The 25,222-nt window shown below is 37.3% G+C and overlaps 3 protein-coding genes and 1 long non-coding RNA gene across 8 annotated transcripts in view; 2 read left to right on the top strand and 2 right to left on the bottom strand.

The window, feature by feature from the left end:
• LOC311091498 (EF-hand domain-containing protein D1-like) overlaps window positions 1–25,222 on the bottom strand; it is a 103,291-nt gene that overhangs the window by 10,763 nt on the left and 67,306 nt on the right. For 2 of the 3 annotated variants that reach the window (XM_084127454.1, XM_084127453.1), the window contains exon 1: window positions 3,939–4,459. In XM_084127454.1, the coding sequence (XP_083983580.1) occupies window positions 3,939–4,213 (275 nt within the window). In that variant the 5' untranslated portion in view covers window positions 4,214–4,459. Of the gene's footprint in view, window positions 1–3,938; window positions 4,460–25,222 lie in introns of those variants that run through there. The other variant, XM_084127452.1, reaches the window with a different exon arrangement.
• Window positions 513–3,230, bottom strand: LOC311091502. 2 transcript variants are annotated; one of them, XR_014608106.1, is made up of 6 exons: window positions 2,844–3,230; window positions 2,420–2,457; window positions 1,713–1,869; window positions 1,464–1,528; window positions 1,203–1,299; window positions 513–831 (listed from the first exon to the last, which is right to left on the bottom strand). It is a non-coding gene; the product is annotated as an uncharacterized lncRNA (long non-coding RNA). The 2 variants fall into 2 exon arrangements; XR_014608107.1 differs by lacking the exon at window positions 2,420–2,457.
• On the top strand, window positions 6,149–14,897 carry LOC311091489 (uncharacterized protein). Of its 2 annotated transcripts, XM_084127441.1 has the most exons (10): window positions 6,149–6,272; window positions 6,694–7,440; window positions 7,543–7,614; window positions 8,823–8,894; window positions 9,804–10,418; window positions 10,509–10,613; window positions 10,724–11,647; window positions 11,787–12,863; window positions 12,946–13,018; window positions 13,136–14,897. In XM_084127441.1, the coding sequence occupies exons 2-5, from the start codon at window positions 6,927–6,929 to the stop codon at window positions 9,857–9,859; spliced, it is 714 nt and encodes a 237-aa protein (XP_083983567.1). In that variant the 5' UTR covers window positions 6,149–6,272; window positions 6,694–6,926; the 3' UTR covers window positions 9,860–10,418; window positions 10,509–10,613; window positions 10,724–11,647; window positions 11,787–12,863; window positions 12,946–13,018; window positions 13,136–14,897. The 2 variants fall into 2 exon arrangements, with proteins under 2 accessions (XP_083983567.1, XP_083983566.1); XM_084127440.1 differs by lacking the exons at window positions 6,149–6,272; window positions 6,694–7,440; window positions 7,543–7,614; window positions 8,823–8,894 and having other exon boundaries at window positions 9,539–10,418.
• LOC311091491 (uncharacterized protein) overlaps window positions 17,077–25,222 on the top strand; it is a 255,781-nt gene continuing 247,635 nt past the window's right edge. Inside the window, exons 1-5 of the mRNA XM_084127443.1 lie at window positions 17,077–17,368; window positions 18,109–18,239; window positions 18,930–19,046; window positions 19,259–19,378; window positions 19,526–19,642. Of these exons, the coding sequence (XP_083983569.1) occupies window positions 18,169–18,239; window positions 18,930–19,046; window positions 19,259–19,378; window positions 19,526–19,642 (425 nt within the window). The 5' untranslated portion in view covers window positions 17,077–17,368; window positions 18,109–18,168. The remainder of the gene's footprint in view (window positions 17,369–18,108; window positions 18,240–18,929; window positions 19,047–19,258; window positions 19,379–19,525; window positions 19,643–25,222) is intronic.

Here is a 25,222-nt window from a genome sequence, read left to right as displayed (position 1 = left end):
AAAATGTCCATTTCTATCCACAAAACTTCCCAGCTGGCATTTTAACGTAGAGTCAGCGTTGAATTAACGTCAGGTGTCAGTGTTGGATAACCGTTGGATTTTGTTTAGATTTTGCAAATCTAATCAACGTTGAAATAGCAACGTCATTCCAACGTCAATCTAATCAACGTTGAAATAGCAACGTCATTCCAACGTCACGTTTCTCAACATAGGTGATTTCGCCAACATTGAATCAATATTGATTTTGCAAATCCAATCAACGTTGAAATAGCAACGTCATTCCAACGTCATGTTTTTCAACATAGGTGAATTTGCCAACATTGAATCAATATTGATTTTGGTTTAGATTTTGCAAATCCAATCAACGTTGAAATTTCAACGTCACTATAAAGTCCTGCTTTTCAACAGTTTATTTTGTTAAACTGTTTTCACTAAAGTATTGATCTGTTCAACAATAACACCAAACACCTTGAAATGGATACATAAACACTAAGTTTGCGGACACACAGTCAGCTAGGAAGAAGCCAATTGGTCAAAGCAAGACCAGGAAGAAGATTAATAAAGACATTTCACTGACGTAAGAAATGTGCTTTATTGCATGGCTGCAAGTGTGCCAACATTTCACACAACATCATTTTACACGTGTCGAACTTTAACCTTTAGAAAAACGGCCCAAACATTGGGCAACATTGAACACGGCTGGTTAAATCTTCCCTTCTTGTTACTTCTTTCTGCCACCGCCACCTATTCTCTCTGGTGCATATTTCAAGTATTTGGCCATGTATTCGTCTACTTTTGTTGTAGTTGTATCAAATGAGCTCAAGACAGCGTCTGATGACGGGGGAAAAAACAGATCATTATTACCAAATGTTAACCTCTCAAATTAAAATATTTTGCAAATATCAACTTCTGTGGAATTGCCAATGTTTCAAGTATATAAATTAGTATTTATCAATGTGCAAGGTCATTGATAATCATGTGCTTGGGCAAGCAACAAAAGGCAGTTGGTAGGAACCAGTGCTGCCGGTAGAGAAGTTAGTCTAGACTAGCCCAGAATGGAGTATTATATATAATATTAGAGCATGCTCTGTAGAGTCCTCCAACTAAAATGATTTCTTCATTTCTTATTAATTATTATTCTGCTTACTATATTCAATTATTTAAAACATTGTTACAAAACTACTATGTTAAAGCAAACTCACCACAGATTATCTTGTAGAGACTGGTCTTCATGAACCCGCAACCTTCCCACTTCTTCCTCTGAGGCTCATTATGGCCATCATTTTATTTGTCATAGTTCTGCCATGGTAAAACAGATTTATATTAGAATATTATATTGCAATCAAGTTCATTATGAAAATGTAGCAGAGAGTGAGTAAGTGGGTGTGTGGGGGGAGTGCATGACAGTATATGACAGGGAACATCACTGTAAACTAATGCAAAAAAGGAACAAAGTTACTTACGCAGCCATTGACTTCTTCACATGGTCTGCAGCATCAACGCCTCCCAACGTCTTCAGATGTTTACTCTGAAAAGAACAAGAAACAAGAAATTAAAAATATAACCAGAAAAAGTGGTCAGTAGAGTCCAGACCTCCACAAAGCAGGCACATGATGAGAACGAGGAGTTTGTAGTGGTCACCATAGTGAACAAGCCAATTGTCATAATGAAACTTTGCCAGCACTTTACAAGATTAATTATTTAAAACTTACCAGTTCTGCTCCCTCATTCTTGTCCTCCAAGCGATTCTCTAAAGCTCTTCTTCAGTGTTTGCCGGCTTCACTTCATAACTTGTTCCAGCAGATGAGGTGGCAACGTGAATTGTATCCTTGATTTCGACAAGGAGCTGAAGAACTCTCTTCTGGAATTCTAGCCAAAAAAAGAAGCGATTGATTATTATTTTTATAATGTATTGAGTACGCTCTACACCACAAAATCCAAGTTTTTTCATTTGCCCAATAAAAATGCACTGCAAAAACTCAAAATATTAACAAGAATATTTATGATATTTCTAGTCAAATGTCTATTTTCTATTCAAAAAAAATCTCATACACTTAAAATAAGACACCTAAAAAATAACTTGTATTTAGACAATTTTCACTAGAAAATTGTCACTAGACTCCACCAATGCGTGTAATTGTGCATTTTGTCGTCTCCATTTTTTGTGATACATCTGGGAGTGTAAAATATAAAAACTAAATATTTTTAAGCCTAAATTTTTTATAAAGAAAATCATTCAATTTGAAAATAAGTCATAAAAACATTCAATCAAATGAGGGCTGTGCTCATCATTTTTTAAATAATATCTTCCACATCAACTTGTATTTAAATTTTACAAAAATGTAAATGATTTTTGTTTTAAGGGTTAAATTACTTCAGATTCAAATAGATGGTTGGGTTAGGTATGGGGACAACTCACCGTTGAAGGAGACTTTAAAGTCGTGTTCTTCCAAATCTCTGGAAAAGAGAAGGAAGAAGAATTTGAAATCTCAACCTTATTTTTAAAGTTTGTGGATGGAAAGTGTGTGAATGTGCCGCGTTCGACCAACAGAGACATCCCTAACACTAGCGCGCGCACACACTCCCTAGCACACAACGGCGGTTCGCGGTTAAACTAGTCTGCACGCACGCACGCGCACGCGCGCACACACACACACACACACACACACAGATAATGGCGGTTAGCTAGCACACAACGGCGGTTCGCGGTTAAACTAGTCTCTGCCCATACACACAATATTAATTAACACAATACGTATTAATATACGGCCCAGAGTCAGGCACACACACATTTATTTAGGAATTTTCTAGTTATAAAATGTGACTTCAAAAACTTTGCTTACCGTTTGAGCTGTTACCCCCAAATTCACTCCGAACCGGTCCAGGTCAGAATCTGCCTGACGATGACGACACAGACCCACTTCGCGCATGCGCAATCGGGTGTTGTCTGGAACCGTCAGAGCCAATAGAATCACATTTGTGTGATGGACAACCGCCGTCCTCCAATCAAGCTCTTGTATTGAACGATATTCAATTTCAAAATGATCAATCAGACTGGAGTTGCTCTCAAAGTACGCCGGGAGATGTAGAAAGCGTCTCAATTATATATTGGCTGATGTGTATTTATTTTTATTTTATTTATTTTTTTATTCCTTATGAAAACGTGAATTGTATCTTAATGATTTTTGTATTACAAGATCAATTTCTTTTTTCGGCAAATTGTAACAAATGTGTTATGCAATAAAAAAATAAAAATAAAATAAAATAAAAAAAGATGTAACATTAGAAAGCGCTTTTATCACGACTCAACAAACGTTTAATTCAGAGTTGATCTTTCAACGTTGTATCATTATTCATGTATCAACCCTTTTAACAGTTAATTAATCAGCATTGTTTGGATGTTGGAACGTTATATTTCTACTGATATATTTCAACAAAATGTTTAAAAGTCATGGTTGTAAAAATAATGTTGATTTGACGTACAACTCAAATTTTATTTATATTTCTATGTTGAATCCATAGTGAGTTAACAACACCATTTCAACCATTTGGTGTTCAACGTTGTTTTGACGTTGAATTAATGTTTTTTCATAAACTGACATTATTTCAACCACATTTAAACGTTTAAGGTCAGTCGAATGCCAGCTGGGTTGCCAGAAGTCATGGTTTAAGGGGTTATTAAAAAAAAAAATCTTCCGGGGGTGCATGCCCCCGGACCCCCCGCGAGCGGCTGGGTAACAACCTCCGGCACGTAACAGCACCGCTGCTGGAAAAATTTATAGGGGAAACACTGCACACACACACACACACACACACAAACTTCACTCTTGTTATAATAATGCTCACTACACCCATAACTTGATTAACCTGAAGAAATCTTAATTTAGATAAATATATTTAATAACGGTTGAGCTTTGATGAAGTGACTATGAACTGACCTCTTGAACATTTTCTCCATGTCTTTGATCTGTTTGCGGGAGAACTCTTTAAACTCGGTGTAGGGGTTGAAGACCTTCATCTGCTTGGGTTTCGTCGTGCCGTCATGGATGTCCAGCCTGCGGTTGAGTTTCTCCGTCAGTTCAGAGGTGGCGTCGCCGTTCACGGCAGCGGGAGCGGGTCTCTCCTTCTCCTCGTCCGCTCCTGTGTGCACCGGTGACTCGGGTTTGGTGTCCAGCCTGCGCTGCAGCTTCAGTGCGAGCTCCTCGGATGACATTGCGGACTGTGAATGTGATGCTCTGCCTCGCACGATCAGCTGAACTGAACACTAGTCTCGAGGTGGGAGAGAGGCGGGGCTGCGGAGAGTCTCTTTAACGTGATCTTTCAAGTCCAATGGGAATAGTGTAAAAAGTGACGCTATAAGAGTCTGATAATAGAGCTCTGATGGCATTATGTTGCCTTTTTACACAATAGACTGTAGATATTGAGGTTCTAATATGAGGTTCAAGTAAGCTTAACTTCCCTTAAAGGCCATGTTGCAGGGTTTTGTTTTTTTTTTTTTTTTTATATAACCTTGTATGAAAATACCATATGAAAAGTAAATGCAGGATTAAAAATTGTTTTGCAAGACATAAGGGCACAAATTTAATAGAAAACGTGACCGTTTCCTTGACCGTGTTGAAAAAACGCTTTTTTTCCACCAACGCGTCATTTGACGTCACATGAGGTAGTCGTTTGGCTCTGCGTTCGCGCTCAGTGCAGAGATAGGTTGGTATTCAGTTGGAGCGCAGGAGCGGTCATGATTCAGTGTGTTTTCTGTGCTTATTGTATTTCAATAAATCATCGTCGTGGTAAATGATTGTGAATTATGGCCTGTCAGGACATCGAGTCCACAGGTTTCCGAATAAGAAAAAGGACGGTGCGATCTTCCGTGCCAGTGTGCGTTTTGTGCCGGGTAAGAGACGGGACTTCACTTCTGCTTCTGCTTTGGAAAACGCGGTAGTGTGTAGCGTTCACTATAGATCGAATGATTATAATCCCGGCGATATGTGCACACTGTCCCGGCTCCTTCATCGGGTCGCCCGGTCCGCCATCAGCATGTGGTTCGGCCGCCAGCGGGAAACATGACGCTCACGGATCCGTCAGAGATCACTTATTGTACATATTTTTTACAAAATGTGCCATGTCTTAATTTAATTCATTAACATATCCTACATAAACTTGTAATGTAATGCATTTATGTGTTTGTTATTAGTCTGCAGCCGACACTATTATTATTATTATTATTATTATTATTATTATAAATATAATATATTATGTTCTATAATTCATTTTCAATCTGTACAAACCGACTTTAATGTTTGTGTTGGCTGTTTCTACATATAAAGTTTTTGTACAGTAAGACAGTTGTGATTGTGATCATTTTTTTTATTTATCGTCACCAAATGGGTCAATTCAAAGCCTTTATAAAGTCCCTCTTCCTCTGGAAACTGTCTTCTAATGGCTGACACACACAACACATGCAGGTATGGGTCTAAGTACTAGCTTTGCTATTGCCTGATACATGATGATAATAATCTGTACAGTACTGTGATCTGAGCATAGTGTTGTACATATCGTCGGCTAACGTGAATACATCTATAAGCTAACACTGTTCTCTCGCCCTGTTCTCCTCACACCACAACTCACCGTTGTTCTGTCTAACCCTGGCCTGTCCTGCTCACTTGGCTTCATATCAGGCTCATAATTATATGATATCATCATATATCAATTATATATGAATTATATATATATCATACGAGTAAACATTTAGGCTACAATTCCCCCAGCTTTCCGATCTGTCATTGCGATCCATTGCTTTCCTATTGTTTACTTTGACCGCTCTACCTCATGTTACGTCACTTCAGGTTCGGCGGTTTAAGCGATTTTCAAATGCGGAAGTAAAAATTTCTCACAAAAACGACTCCAGAAGCCTAATTAGCGTTTTATAAGTATATGTTTATATTTAAATCTAGTTCCTACATTATTTTTCTATACATTGGCTTACTGTGTACTCTAACCTGCAACATGGGCTTTAACTTTTCCCATTCATTCTCTATGGTAGTGCTTAACACTACGGATGCAATATACTTTTGGCCACATGTAGACTTCCTGGCGCTGTTTCGCTTTTCGAGGCGGGGAATTTAAAGAAGCGTAGTGTCATCTGTCAATCATTCGCAGTGGGGGAGGAGAGGAGACCCGTTTTCCGATCAGATAGATATTTGTTTACCGAATTGTCAGCAAATTGTTAACAAATATTTACAGTCTAAACTACCTTCAGACAAATTTGACCTCAGGTGACCGCATATACATTATTATTCATATATTTATTGCATGTATATTATCATGTAATCGTATTGTTTATTGAGTTGAAATGGTTTGTGACGTTAAGAAACCCAGTAACGTTAAACCAAACTCCTCGTTGTAAATACAGCTGTATTTTATAAGAGTATCCTTGTTTGTAAAGGTGAATGTTTCATCATTGATTTCTTACTATGCACTCAAATAAAATGTTTGTGCAATTTAATTGTATAGTATATGAATAACATTTTATTATGAAAAAAAAGTTAAACACAATAATAGTCTGTGAAAGAGGATATTGGGAATTTATATTAATTTAATAATAAAATGGTTCATTTAATTGTTGTTTTATTTATTAAGAAATACATAATTTAAATCAGAATAGAAGTGTGTTTATTAACTGTGTTAATGCAACAGGCCATAAACACTATCAGCTCTTTGTGAATGTATACGTGCAGCACAGCAGGATGAGGGTGAAAGTGATCTTCCCAGGCAAGATCAAAGTGTGCTTCAGGAAAGGACCAACCGGATATCTGAGACAAGATCCCTCGGATGAAGCCAAGAGGATCAAAGACAACCCCAATCTCCAGGACTAATCAGCCCCTCAAAGGGAAGACAAGGTCAAGGAGAATGCCTGCTCTGTTGTCTTCATGAGAGGAGGAGATGTGTCAGACAGACAGGAGGTGCTGGGAGAGTATGTGCTTCAGTTTGGAAAGTACAAAGGCAAGTCATTCCGGTGGCTGCTAGAGAATGATGTAGGCTATACCATATTCTTGACTAAGAAGGTTGAGGAGGAAGAGAGAGCCGGACAGTTTAAACCAGAGGGTCCCAGGAAGGACAGCCTACTTTCATCTCTTGAGTACAGTAGAAGCTTCCAGGAAATCGAGGACCTCCTAAAGTATTTAAGTGGAAGATCAGTGGCACCACCTGTGAGGAATGAAGATGACAACTTGGTTGGCTTTGGGATTAATGCAGAAAAGACTTGGAGGGATGTTTGGGAGAGAAGAGCAGATGGATATGCTGCATTCATCCTCCAGAAACAGATCCCGGGCAGCAAAATGTATCGGCTGCAGCAGTACCTCACTCAGAACAAGAGCCAGCTTCAGAGTGTTTCAGCAGAACCTGCTTCCACTGGCCTTACAGCATCTGCCTCTCACCCTACAGGTTTGTTGACAGTACAGTTGAGTATATATAAGGTCAAATTGAAACATGTAAATGTGGGATGACATATGATCTGCATCTTTGCTTTTATGCTTTGTTTCACAGAAATGGAGGATGATGAAGAATTGGAGAGAATGATGCTTTCCAAATCCCCATCCAAACTCCAAGGCCAACTGAGTAAGAAAACCTTACACTGACACATTTTTGGACTGGTAAGATTTGTTCTACTAAGTCTGTTCTACTCACCAAGGCTACATTTATTTGATTAAAATAATAAAATAAAAAACACAGTCAAAATTGTGAAATATTATTAGAATATAGAAATTAAAAAAAAAAGCAGTTTTCTATGTGAATATACAGTAAAGTGTAATTTATTCCTGTGATCAAAGCTGGATTTTCAGCATCATTACTCCAGTCTTCAGTGTCACATGATCCTTCAGAAATCATTCTATGATGATTTGATGCTCAAGAAACATTTCTCATTATTATCAATGTTGAAAATACATTATAATAAAAATACATTATAATACATTATAGAAAATACATTATAATTACATTTTTATTTCAGGATTCTTTGATGAATAGAAAGTTCAAAAGAACAGCATTTATCTGAAATAGAAAGCTTTTGTAACATTAAACACTACCGTTCACAAGTTTGGGGTCAGTACGTTTTTTGTGGGGGTGGGGATAAATAAAATAAATCAATCCTTTTTTTCATCAAGGATGAATTAAATTGACCAAAAGTTACAGTAAATACATTTATAATGTTACAAAGATTCTATTTCAAACTAATGCTGTTCTTTTGAACTTTCTATTCATCAAAGAATCCTGAAAAAAACTGTACACAACTGTTCTCAACACTGATAATAATAATGAATGTTTCTTGAGCATCAAATCATCATATTAGAGTGATTTCTGGAGGATCATGTGACACTGAAGACTGGAGTAATGATGCTGAAAATTCAGCTTTGATCACAGGAATAAATTACATTACACAATATGTTAAAATGGAAGGAAAAAAAAAAGTTAAATAAATTAACTTAGTTAAATAAATTTATTCGACAAAAGTCGAATAAATGCAGCCTTGTTGAGCAGAAGAGACTTTTTTTAAAAACATTAAAAATCGTACCGATCCAAAACTTTTGACCGGTAGTGTAGGTGCATGTGTGCTCACACACACACACACACACACACACACAAACACAGTATTTATTGTGGTCGATATATATATATTTTTCTGAATGTACACCCCGTATGAATGTGGACTCAGGGTATTGCTGTAAAAGAGCTTAATGCTCGGTCAATTTTCCCTGAATACACAACAGTTGATGATATTTATAATTCCATCCTTTCATACCAATCTTTGGTTTGTTCTTTTTCCATAGAAGTGGAGGAAGGTGAAGAATTGGGGAGGATGATGCTACCCACATTTTCATCTAAAATTCCAGGCCAACTGAGTGAGAACCACATACATGCACTATCAAACTGCATTAATTTCCATGAAACATCATTACATTTTTATTCAGCATTATTCAAGATGGTACATTTTTGGAATGTTACATTGTTTCTGCGCTGTGCACTCAGGTTCACAAGTTGTTGGACTCCCTATGGCCAAAGGTCATTTTCTGACTGCACACTGGGGATGATTCTGACATCAGTCAGGATTATCCATCCAAATCACTGTTTGTTTATTAGGCGTGATCAGTCCTGTTCTAATGCCCGTAAATTATTATACTACAGTTTTTTCAAATTGCTTACAACTTGAGAACTTGAGGCACACTCAGTGAAACCATTCACTCAGAACAAAACTGCAAGCACATTATACACTTTACATACAATTGACAAATTTTTACATACATATATACACACACACAGCGCTTTAGAAATAAAGTTGACTTTCTGACTTGGCTTGTATGCATATTCAGTGTGTGTGTTGTGTATACTGTATATATATATATTATATTGAATATACATACAAGCTACAATATAGATTTTCACAGCAGCTTCACAATAGTAACAAATTCAAAAACAAATTCTGCTGTAAAGCAGCTCTAAGAAGCCGATTGTGACATTATTCAGCTCAAGTCACTTCTGTGTTGATTCAGTTTCAACTCAATTCAAGATTCAAATCAATTGTGCATACATACTGTATATACAGTGTATTTGTGCACATACATGTACGTGTGACTTCTGTACACACCACTGTACACTGAACAAGCAAAAGACACGTAGCAGTGTTTTACATTTTTCACATCTGTGTGTAGTTTGTTGTGTACTGTACTTTAACAGTAAAGGGTTTTATATGTCACTGTGTCTGTTTATGTTATAAATGCTTGAAAGTTAAATTATCTTCACTATGCTTTCAGGTTCAGAAGTTGTTGGAGTCCCAGTGGTCAAAGGTCTTATTCCTAGTGCATACTAGGGATGATTCTGACATGAATCAGGATTATCTGTTCTACATTGATTTGTTACTGTTTGTTGGTTAGGCCACGTTCAGGCCCTGTTCTAATTATTATGTTCAATTTTTCTACTAACATTTATATCTCATCGTTGAGGGTAAGTACAGAGTTCTTGTTTTGCATGTTTTTTTGCATGCTATACTTTAAAGGTTTGGTATGTACATGATCTACAGAGTAAAAGAAGAACATCTCAAAAATGCAGAAGTACAGCAAAAGTAAAAATATGTATTAATTAGGACTACAATGAAGCATCTGTTTTGATACATGAAGCCGTAGATTACTCATGTAATGTAGATCCATTTACATACCACACCTCTAATATTATAAAGAGTCTTGACATGTGTTCGTATGGGTTTGTATGCATTTGCATTACGACTTAATAACACATTTACTAAGGGACAGTAGTACAGGGTATTAGAATGACATTACATTTTTCTGTGTTAGGGAAGCATAAACCATCAGCAACACTCTTAAAACCAGTCCGGCCTGATGAATATAGTACAACTACATCTCCACAGCCAGGTTAGTATATGGACGTGCACACATGCTACTGTAAGCATATGCCTGTTTCTGATCAGTGTTATTGTTTTTCACCAATTCCCTTCACTCCAGTGAGGGTTCCTTTGCCAGTACCTCCAGAGTTGCTTGAATTGGGGTTATTGACAAGCAAGACCACATCGCCTTTGAGACCAGTGCAGGAAACCATGCTCTGTCAATGTAAGGACTTAATGTAACATAATTTTACTTAATAAAATTTAAAACAGATTTACCATATTTAACAAATGTAATGCTCATCTATGACTAATGTCACCCATGTCATCCTGCAGCCCTCCCAGTGACCTCTGCACAGTCTATAGCCTCTACTCCTCCCTCAGGACCGCCTGCAGCCTCTTCTGGGTACCCCTCAACTCAGTTGGAGGAGAAGCATACTGTTCCACCACTGCCAAGCTATGAGCGGGATGTCAGCCAATGGCACTGCTCTCACCAGCAGAGAATCTGGATGAAAACAGAAATGGAAGCCTTGGGACTGTGGCCAGGCTCTAGACTGGTGAGACATCCAATGAACATGATCTCCTTGTGACGTTACCCACCTCAGCCTGAGCTTATTGATTCTGTCTATAAGCTGCCATCACCTAAATACTTTCAACTTCATCCATTCTTCATTTGGAAACCAGAGCACACCATTATGGAAAGAGTCCGTAACAACTACACTCTGCCATGTCTGAACGGCTGTCCGAATCCTCACGTTGTCTCATCAGGAGTTGGACGACCCCGTGTCATTATTGGTACAAGCAGCCAGTACTACATACTGGCCTCTCGGCTCAGCTGTAAAGTCTGTAAAAAGTACTGGTTTGCAGACAAACCCCAATGGGAAACAAGAGAAACAAATACTCCTGCTCCATTTGGTGGGTATGGTGTTGTGGTCGGCTGGTATGGAGTAACAGTCTCACCCCACTACTTGGTTGACTGCCTCATTCAGGAGTACCATAGGCAGGAGAGCACACTCAATCTGCTCCTTCAAGGCACGTTTGGACTGAAAGGGCTGACCATACCCGCAAGGTGGCCCGGAAGGTTGTGCTTGCATCAGGTACTATGTCGTCATACGCTGTGATGAATGAAAACTGGATGATCTTGTCCTGGGTGATGCTGCAGTCTGAAAGTGATAAATCCCTGCAGCCAATGTATGAGGGGCTGTCCCGTCGTTACATTTTAGCAGGACTGCCAAAAGCCAACTACCAGTGGGTTGACAGGTAAGAACCAGCCATCACATTTTCCTTCCCACCTATATTATATTTGCAAAGTAAACTAAATATAGTATAGCAAATACATGTATCCTATTTATTTGAATGTTTAATATTTTAAATATACTTCTCTTTGTGTGTGGAACAGAGACTGTTGTACTGCCTTCAGGATCCCAAACCCTGATCCCCAGGAGCACCTCCTCTGGGATTCTTGGAAGACCACTGAGGCTATAGTGACTGCGGCAACCTCTGGGCATCTCATCAACAGCTGTGCCTCCCGCAAAGAATATAACATCAACATCAAGCTGGACTTGTTCCACTGCATGCGGCGGTTCTCCAGAGAGTGTACTTCAGAGCACCATCCACTGCACAGTGCTTTCTGCAAGTTTCTGGCAGCAGCTTTTAGTGTTGTGGACCAGACTGACCTACAGAGACTGAAGCAGGCTTATGTCTTCTGTGGGATAGTGCCTGCAAATCCAACAAAGAAGCACATCAGGGAGCACTGCCGCACTAGGGTCCCACAGCCCAAAGAGCTGCTGGAGAGAGTGGAGAGCGTTCTCCAAAGATTCTTTTTAGAATGTGATCCTGATGGTGGGCCACTGTTCAAACCAACAATGTTGAAGATGTGGAGGATTCAGCGAGTCCACATCCTCAGAGGCTGCCTGAGTGACCCAGAGATTGAAGAGGGGATCCTCTATAGGCATGGTGGAACGGTCCAGCTGAACCATGTGAAGGGGAGGCGGCAGCTGTACCAGTGTGGATCCCTGTGAAAAGCACCTCTCAGCAGGAGGGGTTCCATTTCCATCAGGCGAGATGGGTCACAGGCACTCAGGTTTCCACAGAACTTTTCCAGGCACAGGGCATGATTGGAGTGGCTCGCTGGAATTTCCAGCGCCTTGTGGACCTGAAGCAGCCTGGAGTGAAGCTGCCTGCAGTTTTTGATCCTGTGCTGATCATGGAACTGAACAAGCTCTCAGATGTGGTGACAGGCCAGGCCAAGTACCCTGCCTTACTTGTCTCACAGACAGACACCAGAGAAAGGTTTGGACTGCAGTATGTGGAGCCTGGTTGTCATCCTGTCCCCCTGGACTGGGACAAGCACAAGTCTCAGAAGGTACCTGTTGCAGGGGAGGGAGAACATCAGTCCTCACAGCCATCTGCTCTCAGTGAGATATTCCCACCTGATGACACACCTGAGGAGGTGAGGGAGGAACACTTTGCTCAGGTAAACTTACAAATATTCCACTCACTAAAATCTAACTATGTAATTACTGATTGTAACCCAAATTAATTACCCTATGGTCCAGGATGACATCTTTGGTGTGGCTTCTCCTGGCTCACAAACAATGATCCAGCCTGCACAGCCCACCAATGTAAAAGGTGATTCAGCTCACATCTTCATCCCTTTATTATTCCTTATTTATATGAAAACTACAGATATTTCAGAGATAAAAGTGAAACTGATTTATTTTTTCTGTCCCTTTTCCTCTCTTTTAGATGAGATGACACCACCACTGCCCTTTGCTCCCTCTCCACGAGCTGCTCGCACAGGTTCCATCAAAGCAGGGGGTCTACTTTTTGTCCTGGACCATTTTCGGTGGACAGCCCATGATGGATTCCATTGATGGCCTTCTGGCAAAGTACCATGGGCAGAAAGACCTTCTTACCCAGGTGGATGCGGAGTATGCTGCCCTTGTGCAGGCTGCCTCCAGGGATCCCAATAGCCTCTTACACCCGACAACGAAACTGCATATCTCACGTTATGTGAAACACCTGGCCAAGATGACGAACACAAGTTCATCCCTGAACACCAGTCCAGAGAAACTCCTGGAGACCCAGCAGCTGTGGCATCACCTCACAAAAGGTAGTGAAACAGTAAGTGTTCCAGTGGTAACCCTCCCACCTGCCCCAGTGAACCCACCCAGAATTAAGCCCCAGGAGTCCCCGCTAACTAAAGGTGAGATTGAACAGATGGTGAAAGAGATTGTGGCGAAGCAGCAGCAACAGCAACAGCAGCCGGTTACAAAGAGGACACGGAACTTGCTTGTGGCCAGCCAAAGTCACGTTACCTTGGTGATGGCTCGTCCATTCATTTCTTTTATCAGTCTGAGAGTGTGAAGTACTTTTACTGCTCTACAAAGGTATACCAGATGTATGCAGCAGAAGGCCTCACCAATCCTCGAATGCCATTTGCTGACTTTGCTGAAACACCCTTTTTTAATCGAGAGCTACAGGCCGCAAAGCAGCGCTCTGCAGAGGCAAGACATATATTGGAGGAGCGGAAAAAGAGAAAGGCCATGGAGCAGCATCCCACTGGTCGCCTCTGTAGTTTCTGCCACAAGCCCCTCAAACAAGGCCCAGAGAGTCCACACACACATACTGGGTTCCCTGGTGTGGCAGGGAAATATGTATATTGTCCTGCCAAAGTGTTTTCCCTATATCAGACAGAGGGGATGACTCACGAGATGACTTGGGCAGAGTTCTGTCAGTCTTCCTTTTATGAGACAGAAAGGAAGAGATGGGTAGCAGAAAAGGGAAAGTGACTGCCCTCATGTTTCCTGGTTATGAATGTATATATTGTAATTATTGTATCATAAAAAATATAACTCTGTATCTTGTTTGTTATGGATATCTGTTACATGCTGAAACCACTGTGGTTTGTTCTTGCTTTACTTGTCTTTCAGTTTTTTGTTTTGTTTTTACTTTAGAATGCCATGTTGGTCCATGCATGACTGTAAAATTTTAGAAAGTCTGCTTAACTTTTACTATTATATTATGCATAATTTGTCAGTTAAAATGTTTTTACAATTCGTTAAAAACATTTTCAAAACTATGATTATTTAGATGATGGAAAGCACTCCTTTTAATCTTTTGTAATTGCAAATACTTTGCATCTCACCTGTAAGAATTGTTTTGCATATAATATTTCTTAAGCATGTTGTTATATTGTTCTTACTTTTATTAGTTTGTTACTTTTGGCACAATCATATTTATAACTGTATACATGCACATGGGCAGTAGGATAATCTTTGTTTAACTAAAAAAGTACTGTGTAGCCTGTTTCAGCCTGTTTCTTTTTTTATTCTTCCGTAGACCTTTGTTCAGTAGGTGTTTTTAAACTGTCACTTGATTTCAAAGATTTATTATTTCTTTTGGTCATGTTGAGATATTCCCATTTTTTTAAACATTTGTTAATTCAATTGCCTTGGTTCACATTATTGTGTAGGCTACTGTTACTGTACTTAGTGTTTTGGTAGAATGAGTCTTTTCAAATTAAAAAGGTATTATTTTATATGTGTATATTATATAAAGATATATTTATAAAAATGTTTGAATGTTTATATTTTATTAAAACATAATTTAACTGAAAATATCCCGAAAATCCTTGACCGTTATTTTGGACAAGCACAATAAGTTACAGTATATATCGTATTGCACCAATTAATTTATCAGTAAAATAAGGACTGTTATTTTGGACAAGCACAATAAGTTAGATATCACATTGCACCAAATAATTTTTCAGTAAAATAAGTATCCTTCAGAAACAAGTTTCATATTAGAAAACAAAAGTAAAGAGATTACTGATTCATTATCCTTTAAAAATATGAATTAGTGAATGTGTCAAAAGGTATAAATAACATAATTTTCATCTCAGCTGGGATTCGAACCGGGGTTTCGGCGGGGAAATATATTGATAAAAACTGGGACACGCCCTCAAATTTTCTTCACTTCTGATTGGCTAGTCACCGATCTACAGGTATACATGCCTGGCCACTGCTTGGAAGGCAGCTATGCTCACCACTATACCACCAACGCGTGCTGGAAGATGACTTACTAGTCGGAACCAGTCCTAGTCATACAGTCCTGACCTTTTGCCTTTACAGATTTTTACGACTGAATATATCACTCATATTTATTTTTGATAAACATTTCTGTGTTAAAATTAAGTGAATCTGAAGTACACCAATCGTTAAATGACATTTAAGCTGTACGAGTATCGCATGCATCGCACATTAGCATCGACCTTGCGTTTCTGAAGCTTTATAAGCCTAATTGCGACCCCTAGTGGTCACAGTTTTCATTACCGTCTATCCACAGCTGAGCTGAAGTGTGTCATTTCTGTTAAATACACTCATGCAATAACCATGCAAAATAGCCGAGTAAAGAAACACAAATTAACATCTCATCTTATACCTTGTCATTTACTCACCCTCATGTCTGTCTAAACCAATATTATTTCATACCCAAATTTGTGATTTCCATGCAGAATATTACTGGTACAGTACTTTTTATTTAAATAATAAAAATCACAGTGGTTCAAATTGATGAACAATAATTTATGTTGGAAATGCCAGCTGGAAACAAGTTACATTTTCTACACTGTATTTGGGAATGTATTCTGGTCAAACCATTTTGGATACAAGTTATGGATATTGTTCGGGCAAAAATGTGGAATCGCTTCTGAACGCAGTGGAAATTGAATTGATAGTCCTAAAAAATTGGTTTGATTTGGTGATCATAGACTTTCATTGGATAAGTAAAACAAAGTTCATAATATTTAGTAAGCAGCAAAGTAATAACAAGCTAAAATTAGGATTAGGCCTAATAATGAGGTAATATAATTAAAATACATTTCTGGATGTTAATAGATCATGCTGGAAACCACATATAATGTAAAAACAAAAATGTCTAAATCCAATACATTTTAGAAACAAATAGAACAAAATATATTTTGAATGAAAACTCGTGAAATATATTGTTCACTTATAGTTCCATACATTATACTTACTGTGTGGAGGTGTGGGGTAATTTACTTCAAAATTGTATTGGGAGGCTGTTCAAGAAAGTCAGTATAAACTGTAGAGCCTATGTTCAAAAAATAAGGGCAAGAACTAATGCAAAAAATAGATGTATAGCCTATCTGTCAAAGGGGTAAACCTGTGGAATAATTGTGACAAAGGAATTAAAAATGTCTAGTTCACTTTGTAAATTCAAGAAAATGTTTAATAAATTGTTGATAAATTGACAAAAAAAAAGTTTGATAAATTATATAAGTATGTGAAATATTTAAACTATTGAATTATTGTGAAATATTGTAATATACAATGTAATATTGTATGCCTGTACTATTATCTGTATTACCTGTAATATTATCAACCTTACAGAAAAATCAATAAAAACTTCAATAAAAATAAATAAAATCACTTTGGTTCTCCCGTGGCCAAATTCCGATTATTGTTTTAATAAAATAAATATAATAACACTACTTTCAATAAAATGCGAAAAAATAGGGGTTTTTTTCTTCATTATTTATTATGTATTTATTATATAAATTAACTTACATCATCCACTGATATAAAATACCAGATTTAGTCCATGTGATCTTCACTCAGTGAAGTTCACTTACGTTACAAGTCGAAAAACAAAATTTCTCCTTTAAGAGAAAACGAAAGTAAAAGTGACGCACAGACGCTTACGCGTGTTCATTTGATGCACCTTCAAATTTAACATTTCTTTTTGTACTCTGTCGAATATTTATTTGTCTGCACAGGTCCTTTACGCGTCTAATAGTATCAGCTTACCCAGGATTGGTTTGGATTTGATTGGTTTTCGATTTAGGCTTTTCAACATTTTTCGCGGCATCAGCTCTGTGTTAAGTCGCCAACAACAATGATTTCCATTGCTGAATTACTCACAGAATTCAGAATAGGAGCAAAATAGATTAAGCTGGTAAGTGTGCTTCACTCTGACCTTTATTTAGTTTATTATTTTTACCTGAGGAGGCAAATGAATTATGCTAGTTATGAGATGAAGTAAAGCGTGATTATTGTTAGGCCTTCATTTTTCGTCATTAGAAACTTGACATGCTTTCCCCAATCCATTCTTTTGGGTGTTTTCAGAGAGCAATATGTTTTTAGGTAACAGTATTTGTGTGGATAAAATTTGATTTGTAATCTTTTCTTTCAATTGTGCCTATGAAGTAGTTGACAGCCTACAGATAGGCCTAATACTTGTTTTCGTGAAGCCATTAAATACAAACGCAGTTAAGTTTTGCATTTGGCTTTCAGTAGGCTGTACTTTGTAGTAACAAACTACTTTTGCACTAGATAGCTAAATAATTATAGGCTGTACGATTTGACAGTTTTAAAAATTGATTATTTTTCTCTTAAATTGAATAGTCCAGATAGCCTAGTTGTCTGGTAAACTATAAACTACCCTTTTTTGTTCAATTCATGATGTATTGCAATTCACTTTGAGTTTTACGTGTCTACATATATAACAGATGTGTTTACAGTACTTTAACTGGATTTGCAGAACCTTTGTGTGTTTATTTACAGTTAATAGCCACTCTACTTAGTTTCATGTTTGTATCTCATGTAATAAAATAACTGTTTGTTACCATTGTGTGCTGTGTACAAACATCCATTATTACATAAGTATAATCTCACTTTTTTTTTTCTGTATCATAGGGTGAAACCAGATGAAGCACCTCAGCACTGCAATATCTGTCTCTAACAAGCAATCAGACGATGGACCGATCTATTGTGTTCAAAACCTCTAGAAAGGAACCTCTAGGAACCTCTAGATATATGGAAGAGAAGTATGACAATTTGGATTGATAAACCAGTTTTCTCTCAAGTTTGAGATCAAATGACACAACAACACTCTAGAACCTATATGGTCTTGCCTAAGTTGTTATGACAAGTTTTAAAGAGTTTTAAAGCTACACTATGTAAGTTTTGGCCCTCTAGCAGTTAATTTTTTTGGTAATAATTGTGTGAGTTGGACTAGCGCTGCAATTCTATGTGGATGAATCTGAAGGCTTAAGGCGTGCCTGTATGGCCATGGTTACAGGTGATCATCTTATCGAAGTGAATGTTACTAACAACTATTACATTCACCCCTCACTCTCCAAAGAAAAATGAAAAGGATGAATATTCTCACACCCTCCACCTACAGTAGCCAGCAACCATTTTTTAATTCACACGTTGCAAAATCTGTGCAATATGTCCCGACACCTCTAATATATAAATCCTTATTATAGGCTTACCATAGTGACTCAAGGTAAGGCAAAAACACGGTTTGGAATTAAGGAGATGTCAATTTCTAACAATACAAAATGTACATGGTGTAGCTTTATATACTAGAAATATGCTAGTTTATGAATAGATGATTTTTTAGTAAATGTAGAGGATTTGTAGAACCTTCAATTACAATAATAGTTATGTTTGCATTTAATGGACTAACCATTTCAACGTTTACTAGACACTTTTGTCTCCATGTATCAAAGGGCGAGACCAGATGAAGCAGCATCTCCAGCACTCTCACTCCTGTCTGTAAAGAGTGATCAGTCAATGGATAGACCCATTGCCTTCAACCATGCAGCACAAAGCTACATGGGAGAGAAGTATGAGAACTTACATTGTCAGCTCAGGAGGTTGAAGATATTGTACTTATTGTACAATAAAGAAAACAATTTATTAGCTACAAAACTTCTTGTTTGGCTTTGCATTATCTCTTGTCCAATGTTAAACTGGTTTTGTTTCTCCTTCTGCTTTCTAGGCTGTTAGAATCTGTAATAATTAACAATAATCTCTCATTGTTCTCCATGTACCAAAGAGCGAGACCAGATGAAGCACCATCTCCAGCACTCTCACACCTTTCTATGAAAAGTGATCAGTCAATGGATCGGCCAATTGCATTCAGCAATGAAACCCCTAGTTACATTGGGAATGAAAAGTATGAGAATTTACTTTTAAATGGTGTTCTTGTAGCATGATACAAGAAATTAAAAAAAATTATTAGACATACAACTATCCTTTTCTTGCATATGTTGTATGACTCTTTTACATTGTTAAAGTTGATTTTTCTGTGTCTACCTGACAGTCTAAGACCAGATGAGGCAGCATCTCCTGTAACTTCATACTTCTCTTTAAAAAGCAACCAATCAATGGATCGACCGATTGCATTCAAAGACAGAACTCAGCCTTACAGTGTGAAACGGTATGAGAATTTGCATTCTTTGATCAGATAAGCATGTAATAGTAGTGTGGCTGCAATATAAAAAAATAGTCACTACCTATACCAGTAAAATTTCATGATCCTCTATTAATTTGAATAAAAAATAATAAAAAAGTGCAACCAGCTCTAACTCACCTGCCTAGAAGTTTCTATGAATCTTTTAGACCTTGATTAGTGGGATCAGGTGTGTTTAATTAGGGTTGGAGCTGAACTTGCCAGGAACTGATGATGTGTCCCAATTCGCCTACTTATACTACGCCCTAAAAGTGTGTACTCTTTTTGTGAAGAAAAAGTACATACTTTTGAGTTTGTAGCAAAAGAGTAGGCAAGCTTTGGGACATACTACTTCGTCATATTTAACGGACAGATCTGTTGCGTGTATCCTGTCACTGTAAACTGCCCTGTCAATCATCTCGTCACAGTTAAAATCCTCCATTCAATCTAATTTAATTTCCTACCGTTTCGGAGAGAAATGTAGTTGCACGTTCATCTGACAGTTGTGGGTCTTTCATGCGGAGACTCTCCTCATGTGTTTGCAATTTGAATGTAATGATGCATTTAAAAGTTAATGGCTAAACATCTTCACAAAAGTTCACAATGCTGCTGCAGATGCAATATAATGTAACCCCTGATGCCTAAGAATAGCTACTCTGACCACATGAAAAACCAGATGCCGAAGATTAATGTTTTGACCGCATAAGACACCTAAGACTATAGCTATAGTGACTGCATAAAATGCCTAAGACTATACCTACTCTGACCGTTTCAGACGCTTAAGAATTACAGCTACCTGAACGCATCGGTAACCCCGGAAGCCTAAAATCCTCGCTCTGAGTCAGATGACGCCTCGCCCCCTATGAACACTATCACTTGGGAATAAAGGTCTCTAGTATTCCACTAACCTGCTGCACAGCAGTAACCAGACAGACTCCAGACAATGCCTTTGAATATGCTTTAATCTCTGCCAGGACGATCTTAGACCAATTTCAGAGAGCATCCCCCCCAACCAAAAGAGAACAACCGTTTTATAAGTGCATGGCAAAGGTGACATAACATTCATTACATTATTTTCTCTAATATGATCGGTTCTTCATATGTGTAAGTCAGCAAACCCTCTTCTGTTAAGCCTTGTTTATACTTTTGCATGGTGCCACACCGCAAACCTCTAAGCTACTAAGAGAAACAATGTGAAGTTGACCGTTAAGTCACTCACTGGTTTGATTTACTGGCACATAGACAAAGAACATCTGACTGTACATGAATCACTATCAGAAATCACTGGTCACAGATCAGACATTAGAATTAACACAGTTACTTACATGTTGTCGCATTACTGTCGAGTCCACACTGTAAAAATAAAAGGTGCCTGGAGGAACCTTTTGGGGTTCTTCACTTTGTCACACCGGCGGAAGCGTCTGTAGATCCTCTAGGCACCCTTTAATAATGTAAGTCTAAAACAAACAAACAGTGCTAATATGCACTCATTGTGCTGTAATATTCTTGAAAATTATGATCCTAACCTTTATCTCTATACTGAAATCTCTGATGGTTAGTTATTCAGCTATTTTGAATCATAAAATGTTGAAGTCTGGGATGCCGTTAGACTGGAGACTGTAATGTACACTATGGCTTTTGAAAAGCTTAAATGTGTGACTTGAATCAACAGTGCTCATAAATGGTTGTTGAGTTTTCTCACTAGAAACAAGATAGAGGAAGTAGAGGTAGAGGCTTTGACCCGGAAACAGTATTCCTTATGTCACAACAAGCAGAAAACATTTTCCATTTCAACAGAGTTAAGGAGCAGTAAAATGATCTGTTGTTCTGTGAATTTTCACTGGTGAATTCCAGTCATTTCAATAAGAATCCACGATCAGCAAGTTCGTGTGTGGTCGAAAATTTCAATTTTGAATTGAATGACTAAAACAATTTAAGACAATAAGTCAATGATTTCCATTTGTTCATTAGATTAGTTAGCATCGCGGCTAAAACCTTCATTCCACATAGGCCTACTATGCAATAAACGAGTGGTAAACACTGTAAAAACTTAGTAATGTATAATAAATTTAGTTTATATATGTATGTGTTTGATTATGAAGAGTTCAGATGCAAAAGCCTCTAAGTGCCATCTGAAATTTTCTTCTAGAATGATCATTTTGATCAAGCTCGTATATTTAAGTAATTTCACTTAAATGGCAATGCAAATCACCTATTAATTGTCATTTAAGTGAAATTACTGAGCTTAAATATACAAGCTTTATAAAAATGATCATTCTAGAAGAAAATTTCAGATGGCACTTAGAGGCTTTTGCATCTGAACTCTTCATATATATAGTGAGTAGACTCTATTTATATTTCTTTGGCGAGTTTACAAACATTGTAACGGAGAGCCGAACAAACGGCGGAAGCTTTGATGAGAGGAGCCGTTACTTTCAAATCCAATGACGATCAGCTGAGCTTTGTTGCGCGCGAGGATCACTGAAGTGATGACAGCAGAGGGATAGCAGCAGTTTTGTGACAGAAAAAAACTTTTCTCCTCCTGCTTCTTCTTCATATTATTATTTATTGATGTTGTTTAAGGTTTAAATTAATCAATAAAATAGGCTAAATAAATGTAAGCATGTATACTGTATAATAATAATCTTATTCTGGCCTCACAGAACCATTGGGTTCCTCCAGATGCTGGCTTTAACATAAGAGATCTTCCAGGAACCACTTAAATGTTAAAAGATCTTCCAATAACCCTTTTATAGCATTCAAGTTCCTCTAATTTCCCCCAAAGCACTTCGAGGTCTCATGGTAATGAATAGGTGACTCCAGAACCTCTGAACTGAATACAAAGTGCTTAAAGGATCCCATAAGTTCCAGCAAGGACCGCAAATATTGTCAATGCTCCACCAGTAACCCTACTGTCAGGGCTGGAAATGGCTAAGATTCACTGGGGGGACTCTGTTTTTTTTATTTATTTTTTATTTTTATTTTTTTTTACTTTTAATTATTTTTCAGATGTACTCAAAAATTAAATGTTATATAATCTATAATAGCATTAAACCGGCCAATTCCATGTTTCCTCCAAACAATATTTTCTTAATTATCAAGACAGGCACGTGAAAGGTCAATGAACAACATTTATTAATTGTGTGTGGCACAAACACGTTTATTCAACAGAATCTCTGCTTTGATTTTGGCAAAATTAAAGATACATTGTCTAGGAATCTGCATATGTGATTCATATAGAATTGAACAGGTCACCACTCTAAAAACTGCTGGGTTGTGTTAACCCAATTTTGGGTCAAATATGGTCTCACCCAACGTTGGGTTAAAAAATGCAATTTAAAAATGGACAAGTTGCATTTTGGACAAAATCAAAAATGGACAAAAATGCAATTTAAAAATGGACAAATTGCATTGGTTAAATTAAAAATGTAAACCAACGGCTGGGTTTGTCCATTTTTAAATTGAATTTTTAACCCAACGTTGGGTGAGACCATATTTGACCCAAAATTGGGTTAACACAACCCAGCAGTTTTTAGAAACCTTTTAAATACATTTGTCCTCAGGTTAAAGAAAACTGAGGAATATTTTGGATGGCAGCCTTTCAGTTTAGCACTTAAAATCAACAATTATTAAACATTTAAAGGTGAATCCAGTTTTAAGGGAAGGGATGATGATGTGCATTCTAAAATGCAAAATAATTTGGATAAACCTTTTTGGATAAAACATTGTTTTTCTTAAACAATGTTCAAAAGGGTTGAAATGTGATATGTATCATTTTATAAAAAAAATGTTTTGAGGATGTTACCATCAGGGCCATATGCAGGGTTTTATAAATACCGAGATCCCAAAAGTGATCTTGCTAGGGGAGTTCGGGGGCATCACGTATTCGAAACGGGAATGGCCTTAAACAAATTATTCAATGATTATTTTGCATAGATGTTACATTTCAATCAAATGCCAATGCAATTATTCTGTGTCCAGAGGCATATATGAGCAATTAGTATGAGCATCAAAGATCCGTTTCAGCTAGCCTACTTTTTCTTTCCTAAATTAATCAATGTTTTTGGACTAACTTGTTCATTTAATGGTTCAATTGTTCACTCATGAAGACAGTCACTTGTCGCCACCCACTGGCTTAAAGTTGTGCAAACACAGACAGTTTTTTTTTTAAAACGTTGCTACCTAAACGTGTTTTTCTATTCTAATTGAATTCTCTGAAATAATTTAAACTACTAATTCAATTCCCCAGCCTCCAATTTAAAGAGTATCATATTAATGAGTTGTTCTCCCTCTCCTTCTCACAACCCGTTTCATCACATGAAACTGTTGATGCTGATTTTACTCATTGAGCTGCAAGATTCTGGAAACTGACAATCACAAAAAAAGAAAAAAAAAAGAAAAAAAGGATTACAATTTCTCCCACAATTCTGAATAGACAACAACAACAAAAAAGTAATTTACTAGAGGTTCTGGCATAATGTTAGTTGCTGCAGTCTATTTACAAAAAAACATTTTTAATTAATTTGAATGAATTGTTAATTATTTTTTTTAATCTGTTTGAATGCATGATTCAAGGACTCAGTTATAAAGATGTCACTTGTTTCATTACTGGATGAATCAGCGTTTTTGAACAAATCTTTTGAATGAATGATTCAATGACAAATACATTTTTTAACAGTCACTAGTCTCCACCTACTGGTGTAACAATGTAATCGATACAATCTTTATTTGAAGCATCAAGTTACTTTCAAAAGGTGATTTACTCTATTTTGTTCACTTTTGTTTGAGATGGGGGAACTGGTTGTCGTCCTCGGTTGCAAGGCTATAGTTTGGGTTTGAACATTGGGGGGTTAAAGTGTGAACCGTTTAACGGGGTACCAGGAAATGCTCCCTCATGAGGTTTATTTATTATTTATTTATTTATTTATTGAGGCTTTAATTTTGCAAAATGGCCCACACATGTTGTATCAATCACTTGTTAACAAAGTGCCATGGGAAGTCAAATTATCATTGCTTAAAATGTTCTTGTACTGAACATGCTAGTTTCCTGTCATTAATTAGCATTAATTAGCATTAATTAACTTGTGGTCATATTAGCAGAACACATTTTACACATGAGGAAAACCATTTGTTTAGTCAATAATTCAAGAAGGTCCATACTTTAAAGCTCTTGATTCTAACTTGTACTTGGCCTTATAAAAAAGTAGATCTTGTAATTGTTTAATATCATTTGTTACAATAAGGATATCATTACAGGTAGAACATTGATGGCTCACATTTGAACTTTTTCTTTCTTTTTTAAAAGTCTATTCCCTTAACAGATTATTTATTATAAATTCTACAACAAGTCAGTTAAAATGTAGCCTACCACAATAAAAACAATAGAACTTGATAAATTATAGTAAAGGTGGTCATGAGACGTTTAAAAAGCTTGCAGGAGGATGTTTTCCCCTCGTTTCATCAATCTTTTTAGTGGCTGTTTTTAGATCATGTTTGACTTTCTCCACAGCGTTTTACTACTTTCTCAATAGAATTCAAATGGGTTGTACATTTTATCAACGGCTCGCG

This window comes from Abramis brama, assembly GCF_963993115.1.
Source record: "Abramis brama genome assembly, chromosome: 10".
NCBI classification, from domain to species: domain Eukaryota; kingdom Metazoa; phylum Chordata; class Actinopteri; order Cypriniformes; family Leuciscidae; genus Abramis; species Abramis brama.
This window is presented reverse-complemented; position numbering and strand designations above follow the sequence as displayed.

Coding starts and splice junctions, on each gene's coding strand:
- LOC311091489 (XM_084127440.1), top strand. CDS start 11,490: ATGTCGTCATACGCTGTGATGAATGAAAACTGGATGATCTTGTCCTGG. Junction 11,648..11,786: donor AACTACCAGTGGGTTGACAG/GTAAGAACCAGC, acceptor TGTGTGGAACAG/AGACTGTTGTACTGCCTTCA.